Genomic DNA, 26471 nt, shown 5'->3' with positions numbered 1-26471 from the left:
TTAATCAGGCAGTTTTTGGTAGAAACCCCGAGATAATAATTTATACTGGAGTTATATTTGAAAACAGGAAAATTTTACAAAAGTTGTGCTGGTTCAATTACAACTTTTCTTATGGTTCAGAGGTCTAGGCTTGATACAAAAATGCCAACTTGATATTGATTTATGATTGATAGATAGAATTACTCATACCACAACGATAATTTTAAAATGTCTCTAAAATACATCTAAAATTTTAAAGACAAAATGTTTCTTTAATGTTACCACCTGACCTTAGACTAGTTCCATGTCCAAACTACACAGAAATGTTCATATTAGCTGACCTCTTTCATCACCCTCTTAGATCATGTTTTAGGTCATCCTTCCTCTGAAACAGCATCATAACTTGTCAGATAACTGGGGCTGTGTTGAAGACTTCACTGTCAGTCCATGTAGTTCATAAAATCATTCACACCCAGTACTGTGGAGTCTTGTGCTCAGTCTTTTCAAGTTATTTTGAGCGCTTAACGCCTGTACTTGAATACATGTAAGATAGAAAAGTCTATTGCCGTACTGTGGAACCTTCCAGGCAAAACAACAGCATCTCCATTAAGACAAGCAGGTGGCGTGAGGTCCCATAGTGCATCTTTCATATTTGCTGATTTTTAACACAGCAATTCTATACCACCTGTTTGCATTTTCTTCCTTGTACAACCAATAACAGCAAGAGCACAAAAAGCACTCATTGTTAAGCTAAACAGCAAGTTGAATGTTCAATATTTGTGAGTCCACAAACTCACAAGAATCCATCTGCCCTGGCTCCTGCTTTTGAGTTATGGCCCGGACCACAAGTGATTCAGACCAATCACAGAGCAGTATTGTGGTTTGGGTGAAGTGGTCAAAGGAACCAAAACAAACAGGGCGAGACTGATGGATGCCCTTCTGCCTATTTTAGCAGAAATATGGACAATTTAGTTTTTGAAAAACATGCAGAGGGTAAGTGCTTTGTGGATGGGAAAGCTGTCTGCTCTTTTCTCTCAACTAAATTTAACAAAGTTCAAGTTTGATTTCTCGGCTTGTTTTGCTGTTGTGAAGCTCGGCCCAATCTGTTTCAAATATTGGCCATGATGTTCCACCTTTTCTGGGTCGGTTCAGTGAGAGCTGCTCCAGATTGTGTAGAACTCAATTCTGAGAGCTACACATATCAGTCTGACATGAGACAGATCATTTGCTGTTGGATGAGCACAGAACATTTATACCTATATATTCCTCTTTTCAAGTCCAATAGCTTTCATGTGCCCTTTGTCCTCCAACTGTCCCCTGTGTGGCCCAGCCTGTGGCCTTTGGTGTGACCAGAGCTGAGTGCCTGCATGGTCTGTGTGTGCCCGATAAGCCTCTGAAAACATGTCAATACTAACACTGGCAGGGGACATCTCCAGGGGCCCACGCAGAGGCCCCCAGCCGACCTGACTCATTACCAAGTCCCACTAAAGTCAGAGCTGATTCACACGCCATGCTGCCCAGCCATTCACGCACAGCAACTACACAACAACTATTACAGCAGCATACAGACAGACAGACTGTTGTCAGGCTGAGGTTTAATTATACAAGCTGCTTTATGTACGGCTCTGTTGTTAGTTCAGCTAAACCTTCGTCCCAGACCAAAGCCAAGCAAACTTTCTGTGGATAAACATTTGAAACGTGAAAGCTGGCACTGGCTGCACTGTGACGGGGAAATACAAATAGAGGCAGAGTGAAGTTTACTTTGTGTGACCTTGTGCTGGTATTTTCATGTTGTTCACGTCGGATGATAATCTGAGCCACAAAGTTACTCAGAGGTGGCCTTGCAGATTATGTTCAGCAATAGCAACCTGGTTTATGATTCTGTTGCCTTAGGTGTTTTATCATGTAATGTTTTCATACAAATAGGCATTTTATGTGTAAAAATTTACAAAATTGCCTATTTTGGGGAGGTACAAAACTGAAACATGGATAGAGCCAGGTTTAAATGTCTTTGTATTTTTTATATCTCATATGTCTACAAAATGAAGAGAGGGGATTTTGGAGCTCTTAATTATTTTATGAGCAAAGTAGATCTTACTGAAAATTGATGTAAAATTAGTCTAATATTTTGTAGTAAAAAATGTGAAAATCATAACTAGTTAGCTTTGGACCTCACTTTTTACAACTTTCAGCGACCAGAGCGGAGTTTCGCAATCCGGGTAAAGCTGACAACAACTAGCATGCTAACACGCACTTCCTTATTCCAGGCAATAAAAGCTAGCTTCCACATTAGGTGTAATCAGAGCCACGAAGTTACAGATGGCCTTGCATAAGTGATGTGTTTGGTTTCTTGTGCATATGAAGGATGATTTCTAAGTCTACAAAGTACCACCTCAAACTTAGAGTGATGAAAGATGCGCCAATAAAAAGACACCTTCCTTTTCGACTTTCCCTTCCTCACTTGACACATCATTAGCGGCACAGAGTTACATTTAGTTTGGCATTTCTGCACTGAAGCCACATAACTACTCACTCTCTGTGTTTGTGGTATGCTCATTAAATGGTTATGGTCTGTAAGTTAAAGGTTCACTATGTAACTTTACTGAGGGAGGATTGCCATGGAGATGTTATTACTGTGCCTAGGATGTTCCACAGCATATGCATACAGTGTGAAAAGTAGTGGACGATGTGAGTGTGACGTCAGCCATAGCGTTCAGCTCCAAACAAATGAAGCTCATCGAGGCTAGCAAAAGGCGAATTTGGAGCCAATTTGCATATTAGGAATTCCGACCGTGAGTATCATAGCAACCAAAGAGCCCATCCAGAGCGAGGCTGTTGAAAGTAACGCCCTGCCTGCACCATTGGTTTAGCAGGGGGCGGGTGCTTAGCAACGCTGTCAATCAAACCTGTTGCGGGAGTGACCTCAGGGAAAGAAGGTGCGTGATTTGTCTGTTACTAAGCTACGGACACAATAGCAAAATAAAAATACCAGGATCATGTAGAGGGGGTCAATATGAACATTTTAGGACCAAAAAATTAGCATGACAGAAGAAGTTACTGATAGAGGGGGGTTACAATTTTTCAATGTAGAGTGAATTGGAGCCGGAAATGCGCCCATGATCACTTCCTATTTGGAGCGCGGTGGCTAGCAGTTTAGCTATGTCATTCATCTTTTTACGTGGAACAGGTCCTGCCACACGGCCAAGTTACAGGTTAGGTCTGCAGAGAGGCGACCCTACTCAAGAATTTTTATGGTATTTTTTAGCAATGTAAACGCTTAACTGAATAAATGCAAGATATAACTTTAGTGCTATACTGTGGAGCATTTCGTGCCAAGCATAACACAAGCTGGTGGCAGACTCCTCATCAGAAAAGGTACATAGTGTACATTTAATACATCTGGATTCTTTGCAGGGTGTAACTGACTTTCAGCAGGTATAGATGTTGCAACACACAAATAAATGTCACTGGGAAAGCGAATTCACATGAGAACTTGTAACACAATCTAAAAACAAGTTTGTATCTTTTATTCCCCCGAATGCTGAGTCACTGACTGAAGCGTTCACAAAAGACATTTATCTTATTCTCAAACAAATCCCGCTGATGGATTTACACCAAACTACAATCGATCCTCTGGGCAGGAAATCAAATACAAAGCTGAGGTGTGAATTTAAAAACAATTTGCTGTGAGGAAAATGAAAAAAAAAAAAAGCTAATGGGAGACGAATATATTAGTGTTTCTAATTCATTCAAGGTTTAATTTTTTTTTATAAAGAACATCATGAGAAGTAAACAAACTGCAATTAAATTAGACCACATTGGGGGAAAAAAAACCCAACTTATTTTCAAGGTTTTGCCGGAGGCTTGGGCTAAAACTGAAGTTAACATTATTGTTGCGGTTGCTCCATGTTTTGAGCCCGACTTAGCTAGAGTAAGTATCTAGAATTAGTGATAATACTCTGGAAATGATTATGATTTAGATCTAATACTAATACCAGTGTGTTTTGTATTAACTTGAGATAAAGAATTTAACCTTGGTGTATAGAGCATATCTTTATTTTCACTCCAGACTAGCTTGAACTGATCTAAAACTTGAACACATATGCAGATATATAAAAAGTATTAACATTTAGTTTAAGCAACAAAAGTTTTTGACACATTTTCAGTACTGATATTTTTTGCATAAGAATCTGTACTTTTCCATACCTCAGTCAGTATCAATATAGCAATAATTTGATATTGATCTGCATCATTATCCAGAACATCAGGAGCTGGCTGATGTGCCTCCATCTGTTGGATGCCACAGATAGAAGTCACAAGTAAATTCATGTTATTGTCTACAAGTTCCAAGTCAAGTCCCAAGTTAAATCCTTTCTTCTTTGCAGCACAAGCAAAATAAGACTTGCCTTTTTTTTTTTTTACTGGCTAATGGCAATTTAGTTGATTTCTCTTTCATGAGAAGCCTCCATTATTCTCATGTCAAATGGCTCAAGTCTCAAGTTGATTCTGAGATCATTGTTGTTCAAGTCGATCCTAAAGTCTTGTCTCATGTTGGATTGCATTTGTTGTTTCTCAAGTTCTTATGATGATGTTTCTCAAAGTAAAATCATTTATGCCACTGGCTGCAAAAAGACATATCACTATCTCCCTGTCCTGTTTCCTAAGTCCTGTGCTCAGGTCTCTGCACTGGCTCCTGTGGCTCAGAGAATAAACTTTAAAGCAGCTCTGATCGTGAACAAGTCTCTCCATGGATTAGCACCAAAGTACATCTCCCACATGTTAGTGCCACATGAACCATCTCACACTCTGAGGACTTCAGGGACCGGCCTCCTGCTGGTGCCCGGAGTCAGAACTAAACATGGGGAAACAGTGTTTCAGTTTTATGCAGCTAAAACCTGGAACAGTCTTCCTGAAGATGTGAGACAGGCCTCTACTTTGACAATGTTTAAATCCAGGCTCAAAAAGGTTCTGTTTAACTGTGCAGCTGAAAAGTTTTTATTCTGCACTCTTCTCCTTTAATGGTAATTTTATGATGATTATTTATGTTTTGATTTGCTTTTATTGTGATTCTAATGTCTTTCTTATTCTGTGTAATACTTTGAATCACTTTGTGTATGAATTGTGTTATACAAATAAAGTTGCCTTGACTTGCCTTGCCCTTGCTCTCTGACAATACACTGTCAAACTGAACATCATTGGAATAATGCTTAGAAATCCTGGTAAAGCATCTATTATTGAGATAACAAAGGCTGTTTAGGCAGCAGAAGTGCCGGACAAGAAACTAACCATCTACCCACATCTGTACTTCAGATGTATGCCCAAAACATAAGAGGAAAACATGAAAAAAAACAATAATATGCTAATATCACCCTGTTCACTCACAAAGGCAGTGTTTTGTATGCATAGAATAGAAACTATACAGCTGCTATCTGTGCCTTCTTTTCCTATACTGATGTTCTATAGAATGTGTGTGATAACTGCTTTTGTAATGGGTTCTGTGCAACCAGACAAAGAGGCAAACCTTGTCTCTACCAGAGAATGGGTTTAGGAGACCTTTTTGACCCTTCATCTTGCTCTGTTCTTTGCTATTGGGAGTACACAGTGTTATCTAGTCCTAGAAAAGTGCAGGAACATGACACACAATATAATCTATAGAGTGTGTGGTTGTAGCAATATAGAAGAAAACAAAAACACGGAAATGGATTTTTGCAATTTTCAGCTCTCGACATGTATGGAAATATCAAAGGGCGTTTTTGCACATGGGAACAGGAAAAACACACAGCAACATTTTGTTTTGTGGGTGATGTACTTGGTTGTGTGTGGACTATTTTCAAGAACCAATGAGCATGTCCCTGAGTACGGCTTCACTGGAGCAGATCCCTAACAGCAGTGAGGTTTGGAGACAGGGCCAAGAGGTCAGCACCGGTCTTTCCAAAGTCCACACATCAGGAACACATCAAACTACTGGCTCAGAATAAAAGGTTAGTGTTAAAACTGGCACTGCAACTTTTCTGGTGGGACGTCTGCCACCTGCTTGTCTCTACAGACGTGTTTTTGCTTTGCCTGGAATGTCATTTAACATAACTGTCTGGCATTTATTTATTTGCAATATCTTTGGAAAAAAGTGTCATCACTCGGTTGTTTCCGTGGAGGTAGGTTAAGTTTAATGCCATACTTTGGGACATTCCAGGAGAAGCAATAACATGTATATGAAGTGGCAGATGCTAAATTAGAGTTGAATGCCCCTCTGACTGTTTAAAATTTGGAAGATGTGCAGTTTTCCTGATTCTGCATTTACTATAACTGATTTTCCACCCATATAAAATGTATATATTTCCAAAATTCACATAGGAAAAGCACATAACAAATGAGACTTTATCCCCGTTTCCATCTAACCGTTCGAGTGCACAGCTGAGTGTTGATTACCTGGTTACAAAGCTGCTGTCTTCTATGTCGTAACACCGCTAATCCTACAGAGTGGGCGCCGAGCACAGTCTGTTTAGTTTAACTTGCCCAGAGACGCGCTTTGTCTTTTATTTACCCGTTTGACGTACATATTTTTGTCATGTCCACAAATTAGCCATTTCTTTAAATTGTATTAATGCCATGGATATGTTTTTTCCACAAAGCTAAAGCCTGCTGTTTCAGTCTTTTTGGCAAAGTACTGCACTGAAGATGAAAAAGAACGATCACCGAAGTCTCGCAACTTGTCCACAATGCCGGCGCGAGCATAAACTTTCCCGGCATTACTCACAAATGAAGATTAGACAGCGCACATTTATCTCTGGCCATGTTATTAGTCAGCCAACATTGTTTTTAGCTTTAACCTCAGACTCATTATGCGGTGCAAGAACGTTTGTTAATCTGTGCACGTATGGAGCATTTTGACCAACAACAACCAGAGATTATTTGACGGGATTATTTTTAGCTTTGTCCATTTCTTGTGTCCACTCTGGTCCAGTGCAGGTATGTAGTCTGATGGTTATGTAGGTTTTATATTCACTTCATGAATTAATGCGGCTTTAACTGTTTTCCACTGCGCTTAAATCAAAATCTGAAGCAAGCAAATAAACTTTTATGCGATTAAGGGTTCTAAAAGCGATATACAAAATGCGCAGTTATGGAAAGAGCTGCAATTTATGTTCAAAATTGATAAAACTTATACAAGAATCCCGTGCATTCCACAACACGAACACTTTGAATAACTTGAAGTAGCCATACCAATCAAATACTGTTGTTGCATGGAACTTTAAAATGGTCTACGCCAAGTTGCTATAGAGAAATAATTTACAACAGTAATAATAATTTTCAAAGCTGCTATGTATCTGTCAACAAACTTTACCATCTACCTCCGCACCCATTATCGTTAGCTTTGTGGAACCTAATAAAACATTTGGTTGAATGATGCCACGACCCGATCCTGCTTGTTCCTAACAAAACACATTACATCATTTAAACCAGCTGAGTTTAAACAGAGTGCATTAGGCTCATGTTGTTCTCCACAACGCAGAGCCTATCAATAAATACGGAATGAGAGATGCAAAAGTGAGACTCTGCGTAACACCGTTTCTCAATTCCCAAGTCCAAACTAATTATTTATGGAGACAATTTGCATCAGAATTATTCAATATGTCACGGTTTTTAGACGTGGGGAGAGGGAAGTTGGAAGATGGAAGATGGAAGGTGTTGGGGGACGACTTACGATAGAGTTCTTTGCACACGTCCTCCTGTTGAACCGATGATTTCTCCAAGGGTGCAGAAGGTCTGACCCAGAAAGTCCTACAGGGGGAGCAGAAGATAGTGGGAGTAAGATTTAATTGCGAGACGGGGTCAGAGATGGCAAGGGTACAGGGACGCGTTGTGCAAAAAATGGTTAAATACAGATTCATGCAAGTCTGATGGAGCAGTTGTGATGTAATGAAGGTTTAGGCAGAGCAGGTGTGGATGAGTACATTGAGATACAGGGTTTCAGAGGAGAGGAGGGGTAAGCTTTGAAATGTAAATGTGTTAATGTGTATACTACTGTGACCTACTCAGCCCACGTTGTTTGTGTTGCAATTTTACAGTCTACGTTAAAGCCGCGCTGTGTCACTTTTCGGAAGTGTATACGCCATAAACTTGTCATCATGTTTATGCTTGACCTGGAATGTAAACCCCCTCCCGGTCATGTGACAGGTCGTATCTGTGAAGAGCAGAGCTGGCTCACAGTAAGGTATTGTTTTAGCAGTAAAAACACCTGGAATTGAATTAATGCAACATGGATATGTGCAGAAAAGTTACACTGTGTCCCTTAAAACATAACAAAAATCTGCAAAAAACTTTTAATAACACTTCAGAATATAATGGAAACTTTAACAATTAAGGTTTTATTTCCATTTCCACAGAGAGGGAGAGTTTCACTTTCATATCATATACTCCCTCTGCGGCTTTTAAAGGTCCTGTATTACACAAAATTGACTTGTGAAGTTTAAGCCATGCTACAATATTATTACCTCTTCCAAACGTACCTGGAGATGTGTTTTGTTTCATTCACATATGTTTGAGTAACCCTGCATAACTCGTGTGATTATATCTCCAAAGCTCTAAATACTCTGTTCCACCTTGTGATGTCATGTAGTGGTAGTTTTCAAGTTAACAGCTACATTTTACATAGCAAAAGCCAAAGTAAAATCTGTCAACTGGACAAAAAGTTGTACGAGACGTTTTGCTGCTCATCCAAGCCATTTCTTCACTTATTCAGTTGGATGAGCAGCAAAAACGTCTTCACTCCTACAACATTTTGTCCAGCTGACAGACTTTACTTTGGCTTTTCCTGTGGATCAGACCTGGACGACTGTGGGATGACACAAACAGCTACTTTTTACCTTTATTTCAGTAGAGATGGGCAACTCCAGCGCTGAAATTATGCAAATGATTTTAGTGAAGGTGTATGGAGTTTTAAAACATAGTGGAGCACTTCCTGTATAACGACATGACATCACAAGGTGGAACACAGTGTTTTCAGTTTGAGAGAAGAATTCAGCCTAAAGATGCAGGGTTAAACATGTATGAGTTAAACAAAACACAACTCCAGGTATATTTATGATGAGGAAACAACATTATAGATATAGATCACAAAATAGCGTAATGTCTGCCCTATGTGTCCTTAAAATTGTGTAATATTATATTTATATGATCTTGTGTTGACAATTTGTTGTCCCACATCATTACTGTAAATATCTCTTTACTTACAATGACCTCCCTTCTATTCTTGATCTTTTGTTCTCATTCTGTATCCATAATTTCACTCCAAGAGACCAGCGGCCCTTTCTTTGTCAATACTTGGTTTGTGCTCGTCAACGAAATCGAGCTTCAGCCAATCACGCGCAATCCAATAACGATTAAGGTCTGCTTTGATCTCTTATGGTAAACAGATAGTATTCAGCTCCATTGATTACCCAGACAGTCATTACTGCTACTGTTATAGGTGATTTAAGTGTCCCCAGTCAATCATGCATGTCCAAAATATCGACATAGATTTGAGCCCGTCGCACACCAGGCATTTCCCCCATCTCTATGTCTGTTGGGACACATACTGGGAAGACTATTTGATTGTATTTACTTCAGGCGTGAAAATAATGACTTGTTACCAGGCCAAATTGATCTTTGACTTAATTGATCCATCCATTTCCAGCAATGCTCCAATTCTGATCAAAAGTATATGTTTGCGGCATCAAAATTAAAGCATAACCAATGGTCCTCAGATTAATGTTGTTCAATTTGAGCAAAAGTTTAGGAGTTTCGATGTAGGAGGTATACTCAAAATTTATTTCACCGTGGTAAAGTGTGGGAAAAATAATACATATTTACAAAAAATAACTGTGCTCAACCTAAGCAAAAAAGCAACAGAAATTATGAAACTGAGGAGAAAACCCACGTGTACCCTGGCTACACTGATGTCTCCCCGAACGTCTAATTGGCACCGCTTATATACCCCCGTACACAGGAAGCACCTCCCCGGTATACACTATATTCGTCACACATACACGTTCTTACTCACTATCTCTCTGGGCCCAAGTCCCTTAACTAAATAGTGTTTAAAAATACACTATAAACACTTAGCTAAAATTAAGTCTATTTTATCTTTTTTGGATTTTGAGCGCGTGATGCATGCTTTTATTTCCTCTCGTTTGGACTACTGCAATGCACTTTATGTAGGAATTAACCAAAATGCACTTTATCGCTTCCAGTTCAGTCCAAAACGCTGCTGCCCGGCTTTTAACAGGAAATAAAAAACATGAAGACATCACTCCAGTTCTTGGGTCTCCCTGTTCATTTTAGAATTGATTTTAAGATTTTATTGTTTGTTTTTAAAGCTTTGCATGGACTGGCCCTGGATTACATTTCGAACCTCATCCAAATTTATACTCTGGTGCGCGCAGGTGCGAGGTCCGAGGGCCAGCTCCCGCTCGTGGTGCCTAAGACGAGACTTAAAACCAGAGGAGACAGAGCCTTGTCTGTGGCTGGTCCTAAGTCTCGTCTTAAGACCCACTTTTACTCTCTGGCTTTTAACTCTGCATGAGTTGTATGGTCCTCTGTTGTCTTTTATTGATTTGTTCCTATTGATTTTATTTGCTTGTTTTATTTGATTTTATTGTTTTATTGGTAATTGTTTTATTGCTTTTATATACATATTTATTATTTTAATTTTGCTATTTGATTTTAGTTTAAATGTTGATTTATTTAACTAGTTGTTTTTATTTATAATGTATTTGTGCAGCACTTTGGAAACTGCATTTGTTTGTGAAATGTGCTATATAAATAAAGTGGATTGGATTGGATTTAAAACATTGAAATAAAATACATAAAACATTGAAACAAAATAACCAAACAAACTTAAGCCAGTTCTCCTCTCCACATGGTCCGGCCCAAGCCTATAAACATGGTCGACATAGGGCTTTGTCTGGACCATGTGGAGATTTAGGGAATTGGATGAATGTATTAAACTGAACTGACAAAATAACTGAACTGACTACATTCAACAAAATAAAATATCTTTAGAGTAATGTGTGTGTGTGTGGTGATTAAATTAAAGGTAAACTAACTGAAAAACTAAACTAAACTAACTCGGAATAGTTCTGCTCAGTTGTAGATTGGAAAATTATTGAAAGTGAACAAACGTGTGAATAAACAAAATGATGGTAATATTAAAAGGGACAAAGGCCCACTTTGTGACAATATGACATATGTTTTTTTGTTTTTTTGTCTAATTATTGCTTGGTTTGAGAGGATAGTGCCATGGATCTATAATAATACCATAGATATTAAGAAGTACTATAGCTTTTGGGAACATCAGCCTAGAAAGATTACTGCACAGTGCATTTTTTGGGAGTTCAAACTGCCAAACTGCCCATGTTCGGCTGACAGAGCATCCACAGCTTTTACAAAGGTTGGGTTTTAAAGGGATTCTTCTGTATGTAAACATGAACCAACACGATGTTTTTTTATTTTTTTTATTTTAAATCCCCAAAAAATCCTAAAAGTAAGCTGTGTAATATTTAACCTAGCCCCGCACTAAGTCCGTTCTAGCTCTGCTTTAGCTGCTATCGCTCTGATTGGTCAGAAATGATCACATGGTCCACATTTCTGACATCACACGTTGGGGCGGCGTGAGTCCAGTAAGTTCAATCTTACTGTGAGCCGATGTGGCAGATCTGACGTGCAACATTATACCACCTGGTTGTCTTCATTGAGAGCAACAAGTTGAATGCTGTACTGCGGAACATTCCTGACACAGTTACAACATCTGTTTGTATTATTGGATCCCATTAACAATTGGGTATTTTGCATTTGGCATTATAAAAAAAAAAGACTTCAACTTCAACTCAAGACTATTCTAAAATTCCTCTTCATGTAAACCCAAACGCAACTGGAGTTTGTCTTAAAACGTAAAGATAAAAAATTAAATACAAAAGTTGCTGAATCTTTTATATAGATTGGGATGTTGACAATCCACTTGAGTCTGATTGGTTGTGTCCCACATGTTATACAACTTTAGGCCTTTGTATGTGCCAGCTGTTGGCTCGTGCATTCATTCATCATACAGTATAATTAGGCTACGGGCTCCCAGGAGACAACCCAACCAACCCAACCTTCAAAGCCTTATATGAGGAGCAGCGACGTGCCTCATGCATTTGAGAATATACATGAGACAGGAGCCAACACAAATAAAACACCAACAAGAACTGTCGCCGTTTGATAACATTTGAGAAGTTATTATAGATGACGCTGATGTGGTAAAATGTCAAAATCTCAAATTTATCTTGAAGTTTTAGTTAAACTTTATATGAACAATAGGGTTGCCATTTATCAAAGTGCATATGACAGGTTTGTGATTTTCTCATTATTACTTTGTTTGGTGAGTTAGTACCTAATAACATTTTAAAAAAGTAAGTAATGCAGAGTTTTAAAAAGGAATACCTCTATCTATGTTGTCAATTTACAAATGTACACACAAGGAACGTGTTTTTTGGACAATTTAAACATTCGCTTAACAGAATTTAAAGTTCGGAATTACCTCAAGGTAGGTCTTTGTATGTTAAAGGTACTTTCATTGATTTGGTCTAAGTGTAACTTTGCAGAGGCTAACTTGATTTCATTCACAGAAGAGGATTCAAATGATTTCTGGAGATAAATGTCTGAATGATTAAATAGACATCTCCCCAGGAACATCGCTCCAGGAAGCCATCAGTTTCAGAGGCAGGTGCTGGGCCCTGCTGGAGACGAGGGAACAGCTGCTCTACTCTGAGTGACAGAGGTCCTCAACATACAGGAGGAGCCAGACGCATCTCCAGAGGAACAAGGTCAGACACTCTGGTATTCATAATGAGCATGTGCCTCTGAAAAAGCTCTGAAGTCAAGCACAAAATCTGTTTGTTTCTCTTTGAATGACAAGTTCAGAAATCTGTTGTCGCCAGCCCATTTTGTGGACCCTAACAAAAGAATCAACAATAGGGTAGATGATTGACACAGGGGTCTGAATGGTGTATTCAGAAAATTGCTGTAAGAAGTGAGCTTGTCTTCTAGACGTAGTACACTTTCAGCTGTCTTAATCCTGTAATAAACAAGTCAGTTTCACATTGAGTTTTGTGCCAGAATTTCAAGGTCCTGCATCACCATTTGCGACATTTGCTACATTGCCAATTCAAACTAAAGGCTCACTTATGCTACGTTCTCACTGCATCCGGATACATGTGTCCTGGGGAGCTCTCTGCGTTGTTCTGTAGGTCCATTTGTCCTCAGAGCTTGGAGATGCGTAGCAGCAGAATGTACATGTGCTAACTGAGACAGTGGAAGCAGACTTTATTAAACAGTCCCTATGATAAACAAATATGATGACATAAACGGATCTGTTTACGTATAAAATTGAGCAAAAATTAACCTTAAGGTCTCATTTTATGTCAGGGTTCTACAAAAACTTCTAAAAGTATATTAAATTCTTCACGCTTTACTCCTAAATGTTACCTTTGTTTCCTCCGCACAGAGCTTTTCAGAGTTGAGTGTCTCTCGGTTATGTGGTGGTAAAAATAAGTTATACATATATGCAAATTAGAGCTAGGGTCACGTTATGAACACCCCATGTGGTTAAAACATATTTTGTCAGTGATGTTACTCTGTTTAATTGAGTTTGGAGGTTGCTGTGAAATCAACAGGGATGCTGATTATACTAACGCTGCTATTAAACTTTCATTAAACCTGTATCTAATGTTATTGTTGTTCCACTTTGCATAAGAACTTAATATATGGTCCTATCTCACTTTCTGTAAACCCACACTCTCCAAAGCCAGTCACGCCGTGCTACTCCTTCTGGGTTGCATAAATCAGATGCTTGTTCTCCCATTGATTATTTTTTAAAGAGCTTTCGATGCCCACAATGAACACTACCTTAGGCTTTTTCCGATTCAATCGACACTTTTGTTGAGTAAAAGATGCTAGATGTTCTTACAGCTTGCCCACCCATAACAAAATGGCGTATGGTTAGAAAAAAAAAAAAAAAAAGCTTGGTCGATATCAATGTTTCAGAGAGTTAAACACATCTACTTGCATTAAAAGCACACTATGTAACTTTTCTGGTGGAGGGTCTGTCACCTGCTTGTGAAGATGTCATTGCTATGATTGGAATGTTTCACAGTACAACAGATATATTGAGAAAAGCGGACGTCACCAGGCAAAGACTGCCAGATCTGTGGAGAGGCGATCCCCGCTCTCAGTTTTTCAAAACTGTATATGTCAGGGGTGTCAAACTCATTTTCACAGAGGGCCACATCAACAAAATCCGTTGCTCTCAAAGGACCAGATGTAACTTTAAGACAGTATAAATGTAACTAAATGTAAACAAATGTAATGTAAAATAAATGCGACTACTTTTTAATCTTGTTAATTAAATATTACATACGGATTTGCATAGATATGAAAAAATGGCTGTGTAACTGTGCATCTCCTGATAAACTATTTTAAGACAGTCATATCTTTTAATTTACTTTTGTGGACCACATAAAATGACGTGGCGGGCCACATTTGGCCCACGGGCCTTGAGTTTGACACATGCGGTATATGTAAATTTACATAGCTAACCTGGTAGCCGCCATGTTTCAAATAGAAAGTGAGCACCAGTTCACTTTACGCTGAAAAACTGAAACTGAAACCCTCTTTCTGTAACTATTGTGTCTGTAAATCAAGATATGAACATTAATACCAGACCAATGAGGCACCTTCTTTCCCTGAGGTTGCTCCCATTAGCAACAGGTTTGACTGACAGATTGGCTCTTTGGTTGATATGATGCTCTTAGTCAGAATTCCAAATATGGAACTCCAAATTCTCCCTGTAACTGGTAGCATCGATGAGCTTCATTTGTCTGGAGCCGAACGCTACGGGTGATGTCACACTCAGTCCACTGCTTTATACAGTCTGTTTGCTTTTTGGAAACAAACAGGTGGCAAACCCCTTACCAGAAACATTACATAGTGCACCTTTAATATTTGGAAGACCGTAATTTGAACTGAACAATCACATTTGCATTTGTTTCAGAAGATGTTTGTCATGGTCTAAAAGGGTAAGTAGGTTTCATACAGAAGATTTAACCATGTATATGTTAATTGCTAGTTGATTGCAATTTTGACTGAAATCTGATCTTGCTGCTCGGTAAATGGTAATAAAATGCTAGATTCTGCTTCCACAAAAAGACTATTGTGACGCAGTTTGACCTCTAACAGCAGCATACACACTGTTGTAGACATACTACTTAGTTCTGGATTGATGTGTTGTTCTGTGTCGCCTGAGTCCATGTTAAAATGAGCCTAAACAAACAGTACAATGGAAAAGGCAGCTGCGGTGGCATCGCAGCAGCATTTTTTAGCGTCCCCGATGTCGTGTGATAAAAAAGTGAGAAGAAAATCACAAACACAAGTGTCATAAATCAAACGCTGCCAAAATGAAAGGATCACCGTTGAGATCTATGGAAAATACAATGATGGATACATGCAATACAGGGCTCACGGGTACAATCCGTTAGCTTACCTTCTGCTCACATGATTGGGTTTGTGGAGAGGGAAAAGACAAATAGTGTTTAGATAACACCAAAGTGGAATACATCTTTAGTTTTTCTATTTATAACAACAACTACACACGTGCAGGGAAAAGTGGTAACATAAGTTTCCATGTAAACATATCTTGAGTAATTTAAATTTTATTTAGTTTAAATCTGTTGTGATTCTCACAACCCATACAGACTTTAACATTTGAATAAAAATCAGTATCAGTAGTTGATTATGAATATTCATCTTAGCTTGTAATAGTGCAATAATAAGAACATGAAGTCATCATCGAAACATGTCCAGATATTACATCATTGCTTCCCAATTTTGTCTTACATAGAAGAATGACTAAATTAGTATGACGTCTGATTTCTGTTGTAATAGTGGTAATCCTAGTACTAGTAAAACAGTAGCAGTACATTTAAAACACTGCATTTTGAATGCTTCAGTCTCTGTATATTTATAGCAGTAATCACGTGATACGTACGTATTTGGAAATGTTACAACTCCTGGAATCCACATTGTATCTGCAAAAAAATAACAGAATAAGAAAGTGAGGTCGTCCCAGGAGATTTTGAACAACACATCCCACTGTCTCCTTCCATAGTGGCCTATTTAAAGTTCTTTTGTGGCTGCAAGGGAATCATCACATTAGATCATATAACCTAGTGCACATATGCCTATTTTGGCAACTGTGAGACAAACATTTCAGTACTGCTTTGGTACAGAAGACCAGTATTTGATACATATGTTATGAGTTGAAAGCATGCAGAGTCTTCAGTGCTTTAACACCTGCAGATCTTTTAGTGATGGTCAGTTTTACAGTAATGAAAGATAGCTAATTTTTATTTTGCAGCACAGTGTGGGACAGAAGTCAAACAGATCTGCATTCATACTGCACAGGGGGTTTGAGTAGCAGCAGGTGGTGGCTCCAGCAGGTGTGTGATATTAGTGTTATGCTCATTAGAATAAGAAAGAGTTTGTGTGTCTGCTTCACGCTCACTAAATTGTTGCCGAGGACCTCCCTGAACCAGCGGCACATTTGTGCTTCTTGATTAGGGCTCTGGAGATGCCTGGCTGATTTTCTCTATTGATTCAAGAGAAAGTAGATGAAAAGAATGGCCGAGGCGTAACACTGGCTCTAATTTAATCAGTGGCAGATTGCAAGTGGCCTACGTTAAGTGTCCTTGCTGGAATCTTCTTGTGTGATTGAAAATCCCGGTATCTAAATTTATCTTTGATTGGTCTATTCATTTATCTTAATGGAGCAAAATTACCTCTTCACCTCAGCGAAGACCTGCAGAGACCGGATTTATTCAAATGTAATCAAGGCTAAGGCAGCGCGACCTGTTGTCGCAACTGTTTCCTGAGAATAACAGATGAATTAAGACTATGGGGGTACTCACACATCAAACCTGAGGTTCTGTTTCTCTTCGAAGAAGAAATCCAGGACAAACTTCCTGACAAAGTCGGGGTTCCGTGTGTTATCGATCACTTCTGTCCGGCCAAACTACAACACAAGTAAACAGGTGAGATGATGGATGAGTGAATAAATGTTATTCAGCCAAAAGGACAAAGTCTGAATGATATTCATGAGATTCAGCAGCAGCGCTTATTACCACTCTAACATTTCATACTAAAAATGTATTTTCTGAAGAAATAAGGTTTGTATTACACTGGGGTTTACATACAGAGTAAAGACCAGGATGTGTCCCAGGAGAAATCAGCCGGCCCCACCAACACCTTGCCCTATCCGGGGCTGTCCCAGGCTGTCCCCTCCTGGAATGCCTGTCTCTCCATCTCTCAAACAATCACAACGTAATCCACCAGTATGGTGTGCTCCGACACCACACCGTAATGAGCTATTGATCTGAACAGTGCCTCGGCACAGCCTCCACATCTCAGGCCTGTCTTTAGTGCCTAGCGCACATAATCCAGGCTATCAAGTGCGTCCCCAGCCTATCCATTACTGGGCCTCAGCGGAGACCAGCGGACCTTACCTGTGTATCGACCACTGGGAAATTCCCCGGATACTTTCACCGTGTGTTTCTATTCTGGTCTGGAGGACTGAGGTGTAACCTCACTCAGCCTGATTGGTTAATAGGTGTTGTGTGATGTGCTGCAGGTTAGAGGGGTGTTGTCACAAGGTCCAATGTTTTCTGGTGCTGCCCGTCGCTTGATTTCCACTTGATCATTTTCAAAAGGCAAAGCACAACAATATATTATAGCCCCATCCACCATCTGTCACCTGAACTCATTTTATATGACACTGCTCTTTATGACCACTTAAATATAGAACCAGATTTTGTTACGTGTCCGCCTCAGAGCATCATGTCCTTTACTGTAATATCCTCACTACTCCACCTCATTAGCACATGCTGACAAAACATGCTGTTTGGTGCTACTATACTTAGCTGCTGTCAATGAAAGGCATCATCTAAAGGCAGAGGTACAAAGCATGGCGTGATCAAAGAGCTGTCGTAGATAGGTGCACACTCCACTTTCTGAAGTTTCTGTTCACTGGTGATGACGACAACACAAAGAACTGGTCCACATCAGGAGGCCTTTCTACACAGCATCAGATGGATGTTGTTCTGTGCACTGGATTAGCAGTACAGTTTTATTCTCTGACATGTGGTGAAGGGTCACATTTAGATTGCACTTAAAAGTCTTGCCCAAGGACATAAGAGGGAGCTGGCATGAGCGGGAGTTGAACCTTTGGATCAGTGGTGGACACTCACTGTAGCTATAGCCACTGTAGGTTTGTTTAATTCCTTCATTACATAATTTAAACTCAGATCCAAAGAGTACTTCAGCTAGGTACTCCAGATAAAATGGCTTGGAGTTCAGAGTTCGTACACTATTCAATTTTTTTTTATCAGATCTCAACACAATTTTAGGTAGCATGACAATGTTTAAACTGGGCTCCACATTAAAGTAGTGCTGTGACGTGTATAGAAAAATACAAGTTGTGGCCATCTGCTCATAGCATTAATGTGAATCGTATGTTCAATATTTGTCAAGAGGTGAAGGGTCCTAGTGCTGCTGAAGACAGTTTGTTGCTTTGTGCAAACAGTAATAAAGGACAGTAAGATTTTTCAACATTATTGCAGATTTAGAACAGTTTTTGTGGTTCAAATATGCTCTCAGGTTATTTTGTCAGTGGCCTGATGAGTAGTTTCAATATTATCATCTATTTTACTTCAGCAATATATCGTACTTCTAAATTTGTTATTGCGACACGTCTAGGTATACACTCTGGGGAACCGGGACAGCATGATTGTGTTTTCCTGAACAAATAACGACATCCACCAAAGTCAGAAAAGTTTTGCGTCAATAGTCACTGAATTTAACAAAGCAAATTTCAATGACAAAGAGCAAATAGTGAACTTCTAGACTGTGAACTAGCAATTAAACAAACTGCATCCCGGGGGTTGAGAGGATTTCTTTGCTCAGAAATGCTGAGGTCAATGATAACGGTAAATAACAGCACAACAGCACGTTCCTTCCTCAAACAGAGTGACTGCCACCCAATTTACTGATTTTGAATTCTACCTGGTGATCCAACGAATGTGTAGGATCACAATATCAACAAGTACCTCGCAATTTTATTCAGTAAACATCTGTTTTTTCCCCCTACACAAAAACACGATCATATAACAGCCCTGACCTTTCTGTCAAATAGAGTGTGGGGGCTGTGATTTATGGCATCAAAAACATTGATTTTACAAAATGGATTGCCGACTTTTGACAATATTTAGCCAAACTGATCCATGGTGCCATTTTCGTGAGAGCACATGTTTGCCATAATTATCACCGTACCCAGCCAGCCACATGAAAAAGCTACACAACAGATACATTAGTTTTCTGTATCAGCACCTCTACGCTCGGCTGCCCTGTGTTGACTTCCTCTGCGAGAGATTAGCGTTCATCTTGTTTGAGCATTGAAATTGGAGTTTTCCATAACTACGCGACACAATAGGTGTATTAGCAGAATGCATTGTGAGTGGCTCCTTTGTGGAGATTTGCTCACCGATGCAACGTAGCGTCTAAAGTTAGCGTCAGGGAGCGTATTAGCGTGCTTGGAGTAGAGTGCCAGAAGGATTTGGGGATGTTTTTATTTTGCTGAATGGAAATAAGCAGGTCATTTGATTGGGGAGAAATATATTTAGTTATTTTCACCTCAGAAGACCTTTTTGAGAGAGCGCTGATAGAATAGACCACAAGATATGAATAATCACAATCCAGTAATGCAAGTTTTAATATAATCTGCATCTGAAATCTTGTGAAGAAGGTTGTGAAAGCCTAATGGGTTTCTGAGATTCTAATGCATCCCTCACTGACCACATACTTTAATAACCATAATAAATGTTGATAAAAGTGTCTGTACAACATTTTTGTCTATGTAGCAGAACAAAATTAGTTTTGCCCCAGTACAGATATATTGTGAAAGCAGCTCTTGGGGTCAAAATGAGGCCACTGTGTGCTGTTTGTATCTAATGATAAATTGTCTAATCATCTGAGAACCAAGAAGTTCGCTGTTAAAAGAGCTGGCTTTACTGTGATGGTAAAACTCCAGTTTGGTCTCTGAAAGTTGTGAAACATTCATTGTGGTGAATAATTAGTATGGTATCAATGCATTTGGAAAGGCTGGATCACTGCAAACTGAACTGGTTCGGTTTAGGTTTTTATGTTTTTAAGATCAGGCACAGTGTCTTTAATCATGTAAGTAAAACACTTCTGGAATTCGCTTTAGTTAACAATATTTTCAACTTGAGCTTTTCAAACTTCTCAAAATTCACAGTCTTTTGGTCTGAGAGTTTTGCTCTTAAGAGTTTAACTTCCAGTCACTGTACAGAGCTATGAAGGTCAAAGGTTAGGCCTTACGTCTTTTGGGATTTGGAATCCATGCCAATTAGGAAGAAGATCAGAGGAGCCCCATTTTCAGCCTTTTTTCTGTCCAATGCCCTGATTATTGCAATTGTTAACACCATGATCAGATATGATTTTAGCCAATTGATAATCTAATCTCATACATCAGTAGTGAGCGGTGACTTTTATGAGTAGGAAAGCAGACTTTGTGTGAACGTCACCATTTAGTCTACAACAATTAATAAGACCACTTTTCAAACTATACTGCAAATAAGTATATTTATTTTTACATATACTGTTGTTCACTACTTCAGTAATATTGTTATCTCAGTAATTATTATTATGCATCTAGACACTATATGAGTAACATATGACAGCTCTACACGTATGTAATGTACTACACATAACGCACATTCATGAAGAGATACTAACAACGACTGGTCACACAGGTGCATGTAGGCTATAATAAGTCTAATAAGTCCTCGTGTGAGTCTTTCCTGTCGCTTCACAAACAGATGGTTCCTCTGCAGCCTCTGTCACTCCACTGCTCTATCTGGATCCTCCATTTCACACACATTAGCCATGAATCTAGCTCACTGTATGACTAACATCTAATCATTACAAATACAAAGCTAAAAGCAAGTTATTTTAGTCACTTGTGTTGAAAGTTGGCGCTGCTGTTGTTGTCTTCTGCTGCTCATGTGCACTTACTAGAAATCTCCTCATGAGTCTGATTCCCATGGATCTATAATATGGGTCTATTCATCGCTTTTTGAGCTGGTCTGCAATATGCATGTGTAAGCCTCTAAAACAACCTGTTGGCCTCTCTGGTTTTAAAAGCACATACAGAGAGTGTGGTGCAGCATGGCCTCTGTAGCAGAAGACACTGTTTGCCTTGACTGCCCTGACCACATGCCACTGTCATACATATATTTCCAAACACGCCCCATCACCAAACAAAGGATTTACCAGCTTGGGTTTGGAGCACAATTATCGACTCTGAGTTTGAACAATGTTTACTTGGCTGATTGCATTATATTCATGTTGTGTTTTGATTACTGGTTCTTAGAATAAAGAGGTGTGCAGGGCCTGGAGGAGAGGGGATCAGCGCTGCCCCACACCTGACTAACACACCGCGCATCGACTTATAATCTGCTAACAATAAATAAACCAACAAAAGGCAGATGGCTCAGCAAAGTTCTGTGAGAAGATAAAGGTGAGGAGATGGAGATAGGCCATGAGCGAAAGATAAAAGATATATTTGATGTAACTGAGAACCATGTGTATCTGCTGCTGACACAGGGCAGATACAACATCACTCTGGATATAATGACACCATTAACATCTCTCACTTTTGTTACAAAGGCGAGGTATGTTTTTTTCAAGTTTCTACTGACACAAGCATTGGTTTGAAATTAAGATTTTCTTCTGCGCTCCTTTCATTATCAGACAAAAAATAAGTGCACAGCATGAACCGTAAGTTCATACACATATAAAGAATGTGAAAGATACAAGAACAAAGAGAATCCTCCAGGGAATGGTAACAGAGATCTATGAGACAGAACTGAATGTATAGGATTTTATCATTATCATTTTGCCTTTGAGCAAGACACTTTGCCCTTCTTGTTTGTATGAATGTATTTACAGAGAATAAAGCTTTTAAAATCCTGAATAGATGTGTTGATGTGTTTGTGTGGCTGAGAGACTACAGAGCGAGTGAATTCAAACACAATACTCACCTCCCTCCATTCTTTAGTGCCCACCGCCTGCAGGTACAGCACAACCACTGCAAAAGACAAAGTGACAGGAGACTAGTTAAAGAAAGGGAAGCAGACAGGTGACTCAATGATGTCAGTAAATAAAAGCTGACATGTGATGAAACTCGAGGGAGGAATCAGCAGGACTCGTATGGATTTCCATTAGAAGAGGCACAGCATGATTCCCTGTCGATACCAGGAATGGATCAGACCACCAGTCTACCTTTGTGAAAGAGAGATTCAAATGCAACCTGTGTTCACTGTGCCTCCAAAGATAAACAACATAAATAACACTGCATTATCCTGGACACATCAGGACATAATGATGAACCTGTCAGACTAACACCTGTCAACAGAAATCCATTGTACTATACATTCTTTTATGGATTGTTTTTATCTACGTTTGCATAGTCTTGACATTTCACATTGTATTACTTAAAATGATGCATGAGTATGTCAAAAAGGTGTGTATACAAAGTAGCAGCATAGACATAAAAGGCCCATTGAGGTGAGTAGCGGTGTAGAATTAGGAAAACCAGACACAGGGTAGGTATGTCGCAGACTTAGTTTTGACATAGAGCCATTACACAGTCTTTTGTCAATGCAGCGTTTTATTCATTTAGTGTCAGTAGTCAACAATTTTTGCCAATTGCATCAGAGGAAACTAAACGCTATGGTTTGAGTATATTTTGCACTGTGTCCACTTACTCTGTGGCGAATAACTGCCAAAGTCATTTTTCAATGTTTTTGGGACATACAAAAATAAACTGCCTATGTCAACAAGATGACTGGGGCGGTTTGTGTTTTTGGACTGTAACAATCTTTCTGAGAATGAGGCCAATGACCTAGAGATGCAGCAGAGTCTGAGAATAGAATGAGACCAAAAACTCAACTTGGACAAAACTTGAGTTGGGTTGTTATGATACGAGGCTGAGGTATGTATAAAAAGGTGTGAATTCCAACTGCAAACTGCACTGAACTAATCAGTTTTTTCTTCCTGAACGTGCTTAAGAAAAGAAATTCTAGTGTTGCAACTCACAGTTCAAGAAAAGGAAGATAATAGAAGCATGCACTCAAAAATTAAGACAGATAACTATGACTATGGCTGTGTACAGTGCAACCCGACCAGCTAAAGGGACTTCAGTGTAAAGGTCTTTTTTGCCAACTTCCACCCAAAATAACAACTGCAAAGCTCACGAATATCAGCCCTTTCTATTGTCAACTAAAGTTATTTATGTTTTGTTGCGTGTTGTGTTCTAATAATACATTTGTCCCGTGCCGCAGCTGCTTGCATAAAATAAATCACTGACTGAAATTACCTATGAATGTTTTGATCTTTAGCGCCTTTCCCTAATGACTGCAGCTCCTAAATTTAGCCGTATGCATAACTCGCCCAAACAGTCCCCCAGCACAACCAGTCCCCAGGCTCTTCTCGGTTAGATATGTGTGGTATAGAATTGGAGAAGCAATCAATCTCTGCATTTGAGCCTCAAAGAACTCTTGTCACACTGTCAACGACATTGCATATCAATACCCATTGCTAATCGCCTCGAGGTTCCAGCATGTTCGGTTTAGACAGTGCAGAGACTACAGTGGGTTTGGTTAATGGAGAAAATAAACCACACAATCGCAAAAGGTAAGTATCTCATCAACTGTAAAAATGTACAGCAAATGTAATCAAATAAAATGAATAATAAAAACAAAATAGAAAAATCAATAGAAAAATATGTCTGCTGTATCTGCTGAAGAAATAAATTTATCAAATGACTGATTAGGAAAAAAAAAACCAAACAGACAAAAAAAATAACAGAAAACAATCCAAATTAAAATATTCATAACAATCTGTTCAACTAAATTGCATTTTGAAATCACAAGACAAATTAATTTGGGGAAAGTGAAGATGAGAAAAGCAGGATGATTGTGATTATCATTCATCAGTAGTATGACTTTGAACTATAAAATTGATAATGATTTTATTTCTTCACAGCTGCATACTCGTTGTGTTGGCAATCGTGCTGCAGGTAAATAACTTTCTATTGTAGATTCTCTTTTTATGAGTGTTCCCAACGAATCTCTGAAGTTTATACAAGAGTCGGCCAGGTTCTCGACAAAGAAACGGAGCACACAAAGTAATAATACCCTTATTTTAATAGTCTTTTTTCAGACCAAGGTTTATTTTGTTTTTATACCAGTTTATACCAGACAGTTTCGACTCGTTACATTGCTGTTGCTGTGACGTGTCTGGTCAGCTGACAAGTGGTAGGGGCAGGACAGCGCCATCTGCAGTCCGACTTCTTAAGAATTAGCTATGAAAACAAACGAAACCTTGGTCTGAAAAAAGTATTAAAATAGATGATTGGATGACCCTCATTAAATAATGTATCCTGCTATTAAAATATTAAATTCTATTATAGCACACACAGATTCATTATATATGACAACTAAGTGGAGTCTACCTTTATTACTATATTGGAGGGTTTCAGACGACATCACAACATTCAGGTCAGTAATATTTAATACAGATGAGGGGCTAAGGGATTGTGACGTCACCCATAGCGTTCAGCTCCAGCCAAATGAAGCTAATCGAGGCTTGTGGTTATAGGGGCGAATTTGGAGACTAGTTCCATATTTGAAACTCTGAGTACCATAGCAACCAAACAGCCAATCTGGAGCAAGGCTGTTGAAGGGAGCAGGCACTTAGCAACACTGTCAGTCAAACTTGTTGCTAGGGGAAAGAAGGCACCTCATTTGTCTGTCTATTAATGTTCATACCTTGATTTACGGACATAATAGTGAAATAAAAACACCAAAATCATGTAGAGCGGGTTAATACAAACATTTTAAGACTAAAATGACAAGCCTCACTGGAGCAGTTACAGAGAGAGGGGCTATAAAATTTCAATGTAAAGTGAATTGGAGCCAGTAAAATGAAATGGAGTCTATTTGGAATGTGGTGGCTAGTGCGTTAGCTATGTCCATTTACACAAATAGTGTATGGGGGTAGCTAAAATTATATTGTAATGCAGTTTTTTTTGCTGTAATACAGTGAGTTCTTGAGTCTAGTCACTAATAGAAATGATCTGGTTCAACATTTATGCATTTATCTTTTGGATATTTTATGGCAAAGTTCAATGGAAAAATTTTAAGGATGCCAACTTGTATAGGTTTTCAATTCCCCCCCATATATTCCATTACATCTGGGACCCCTTGAATTCTTATGCGACCAAGAATCATTGTAATACATTGGCAATCCACCTAGATGAGAGAAAGCTATCGATCTTTGTTCATGAGAAGCTGTAGCGCTAATAACTCTGGCAGACCAAGCAGCCAAAATGCCCAAACAATACCATTCTAATTCTTTGTTTGGAAGAATAACAGAATTACGGCTTTGAGACCACCATAAAAGAAATGGTTTTGCATGACTTCTCTTTTGTTCCAATATAACTTCTCCCATCGGTTGGCAAATGTGGGCACAGCAAAAGCCCAATTATAGCACAAACACTGCAGCGATAAGCAATAAACAAACAAAGCAGGCAAAACTGTCTTGGGGGAGCGTTTAATAAAAGTGTTTGTGCCATGTGTGCGGACAGCCACCCTCAACTCAAGTGTGGACATCAGCTCTAATGAACTTGAGCCTGTCTGCTGCACCGCATGATTAAAACCACATTCAGCTTCTTAATGAGCAATTAACAAAGCGGAGATAACGGCGAGGGGCAGCGGCGTACGATCTCGGGGCATTGTGTAGAGGGAATGCCGTACTGTTAGTCAAGATGTTCGACATATGCAAACATACAACGAGCTACAGAGTGGTTGGATAGGGCATAGGAATAAAGGGGGGCAAAAAATATTCAAACATAGATAATATATGGTTTGAAGTAGGTGATAAAATTTCAGATATTTAATTTATGCAATATTTAAATTATACTTTGCAATGCCATAATGCTGGGACTATGTGAGGACCCCATGCATATCTATGGCTTAATGTTTAGCAGTTACCATGCTGGCATAATACACATATTAGCAAACACAGCCTGATACGTTTTTAAATTGTCTGTAAACTCTAGAAAAAATGTAACCGCTAGCTAGCTTGTCACTAATGTTATTTGAGGAGATGTTCATGTTTAGACGTGTTTAACAGTACAAAATAAGCTTTGCTGTTGGAGTTTTTATGGTCAGATTGTGTTAAGACAAAGTGCAGATTAAAGTATAGCTTCAGACAGAGCAGTGTTTCTAGTTAGCGTCATCTTAAAATAAACATGTCACATTTATGCAGCCTATTGGCCCAAGTTC

The 26471-nt window shown here is 39.0% G+C and overlaps 1 protein-coding gene across 2 annotated transcripts in view; it reads right to left on the bottom strand.

The window, feature by feature from the left end:
* Positions 1 to 26471, bottom strand: part of LOC117373448 (copine-9-like) — a 145687-nt gene that overhangs the window by 77813 nt on the left and 41403 nt on the right. For both annotated transcript variants that reach the window (XM_033969478.2, XM_055222806.1), the window contains exons 3-7: positions 22164 to 22210; positions 16959 to 17062; positions 16040 to 16079; positions 15536 to 15538; positions 7682 to 7758 (exon numbers count right to left, since the gene is read on the bottom strand). In XM_033969478.2, coding sequence (XP_033825369.1) covers positions 7682 to 7758; positions 15536 to 15538; positions 16040 to 16079; positions 16959 to 17062; positions 22164 to 22210 — 271 coding nt within the window. The remainder of the gene's footprint in view (positions 1 to 7681; positions 7759 to 15535; positions 15539 to 16039; positions 16080 to 16958; positions 17063 to 22163; positions 22211 to 26471) is intronic.

Source organism: Periophthalmus magnuspinnatus, chromosome 7, assembly GCF_009829125.3.
Source record: "Periophthalmus magnuspinnatus isolate fPerMag1 chromosome 7, fPerMag1.2.pri, whole genome shotgun sequence".
Taxonomy (NCBI): domain Eukaryota; kingdom Metazoa; phylum Chordata; class Actinopteri; order Gobiiformes; family Gobiidae; genus Periophthalmus; species Periophthalmus magnuspinnatus.
The sequence above is the reverse complement of the archived record's forward strand: the minus strand, read 5'-3'. Positions and strand labels throughout refer to the sequence as shown.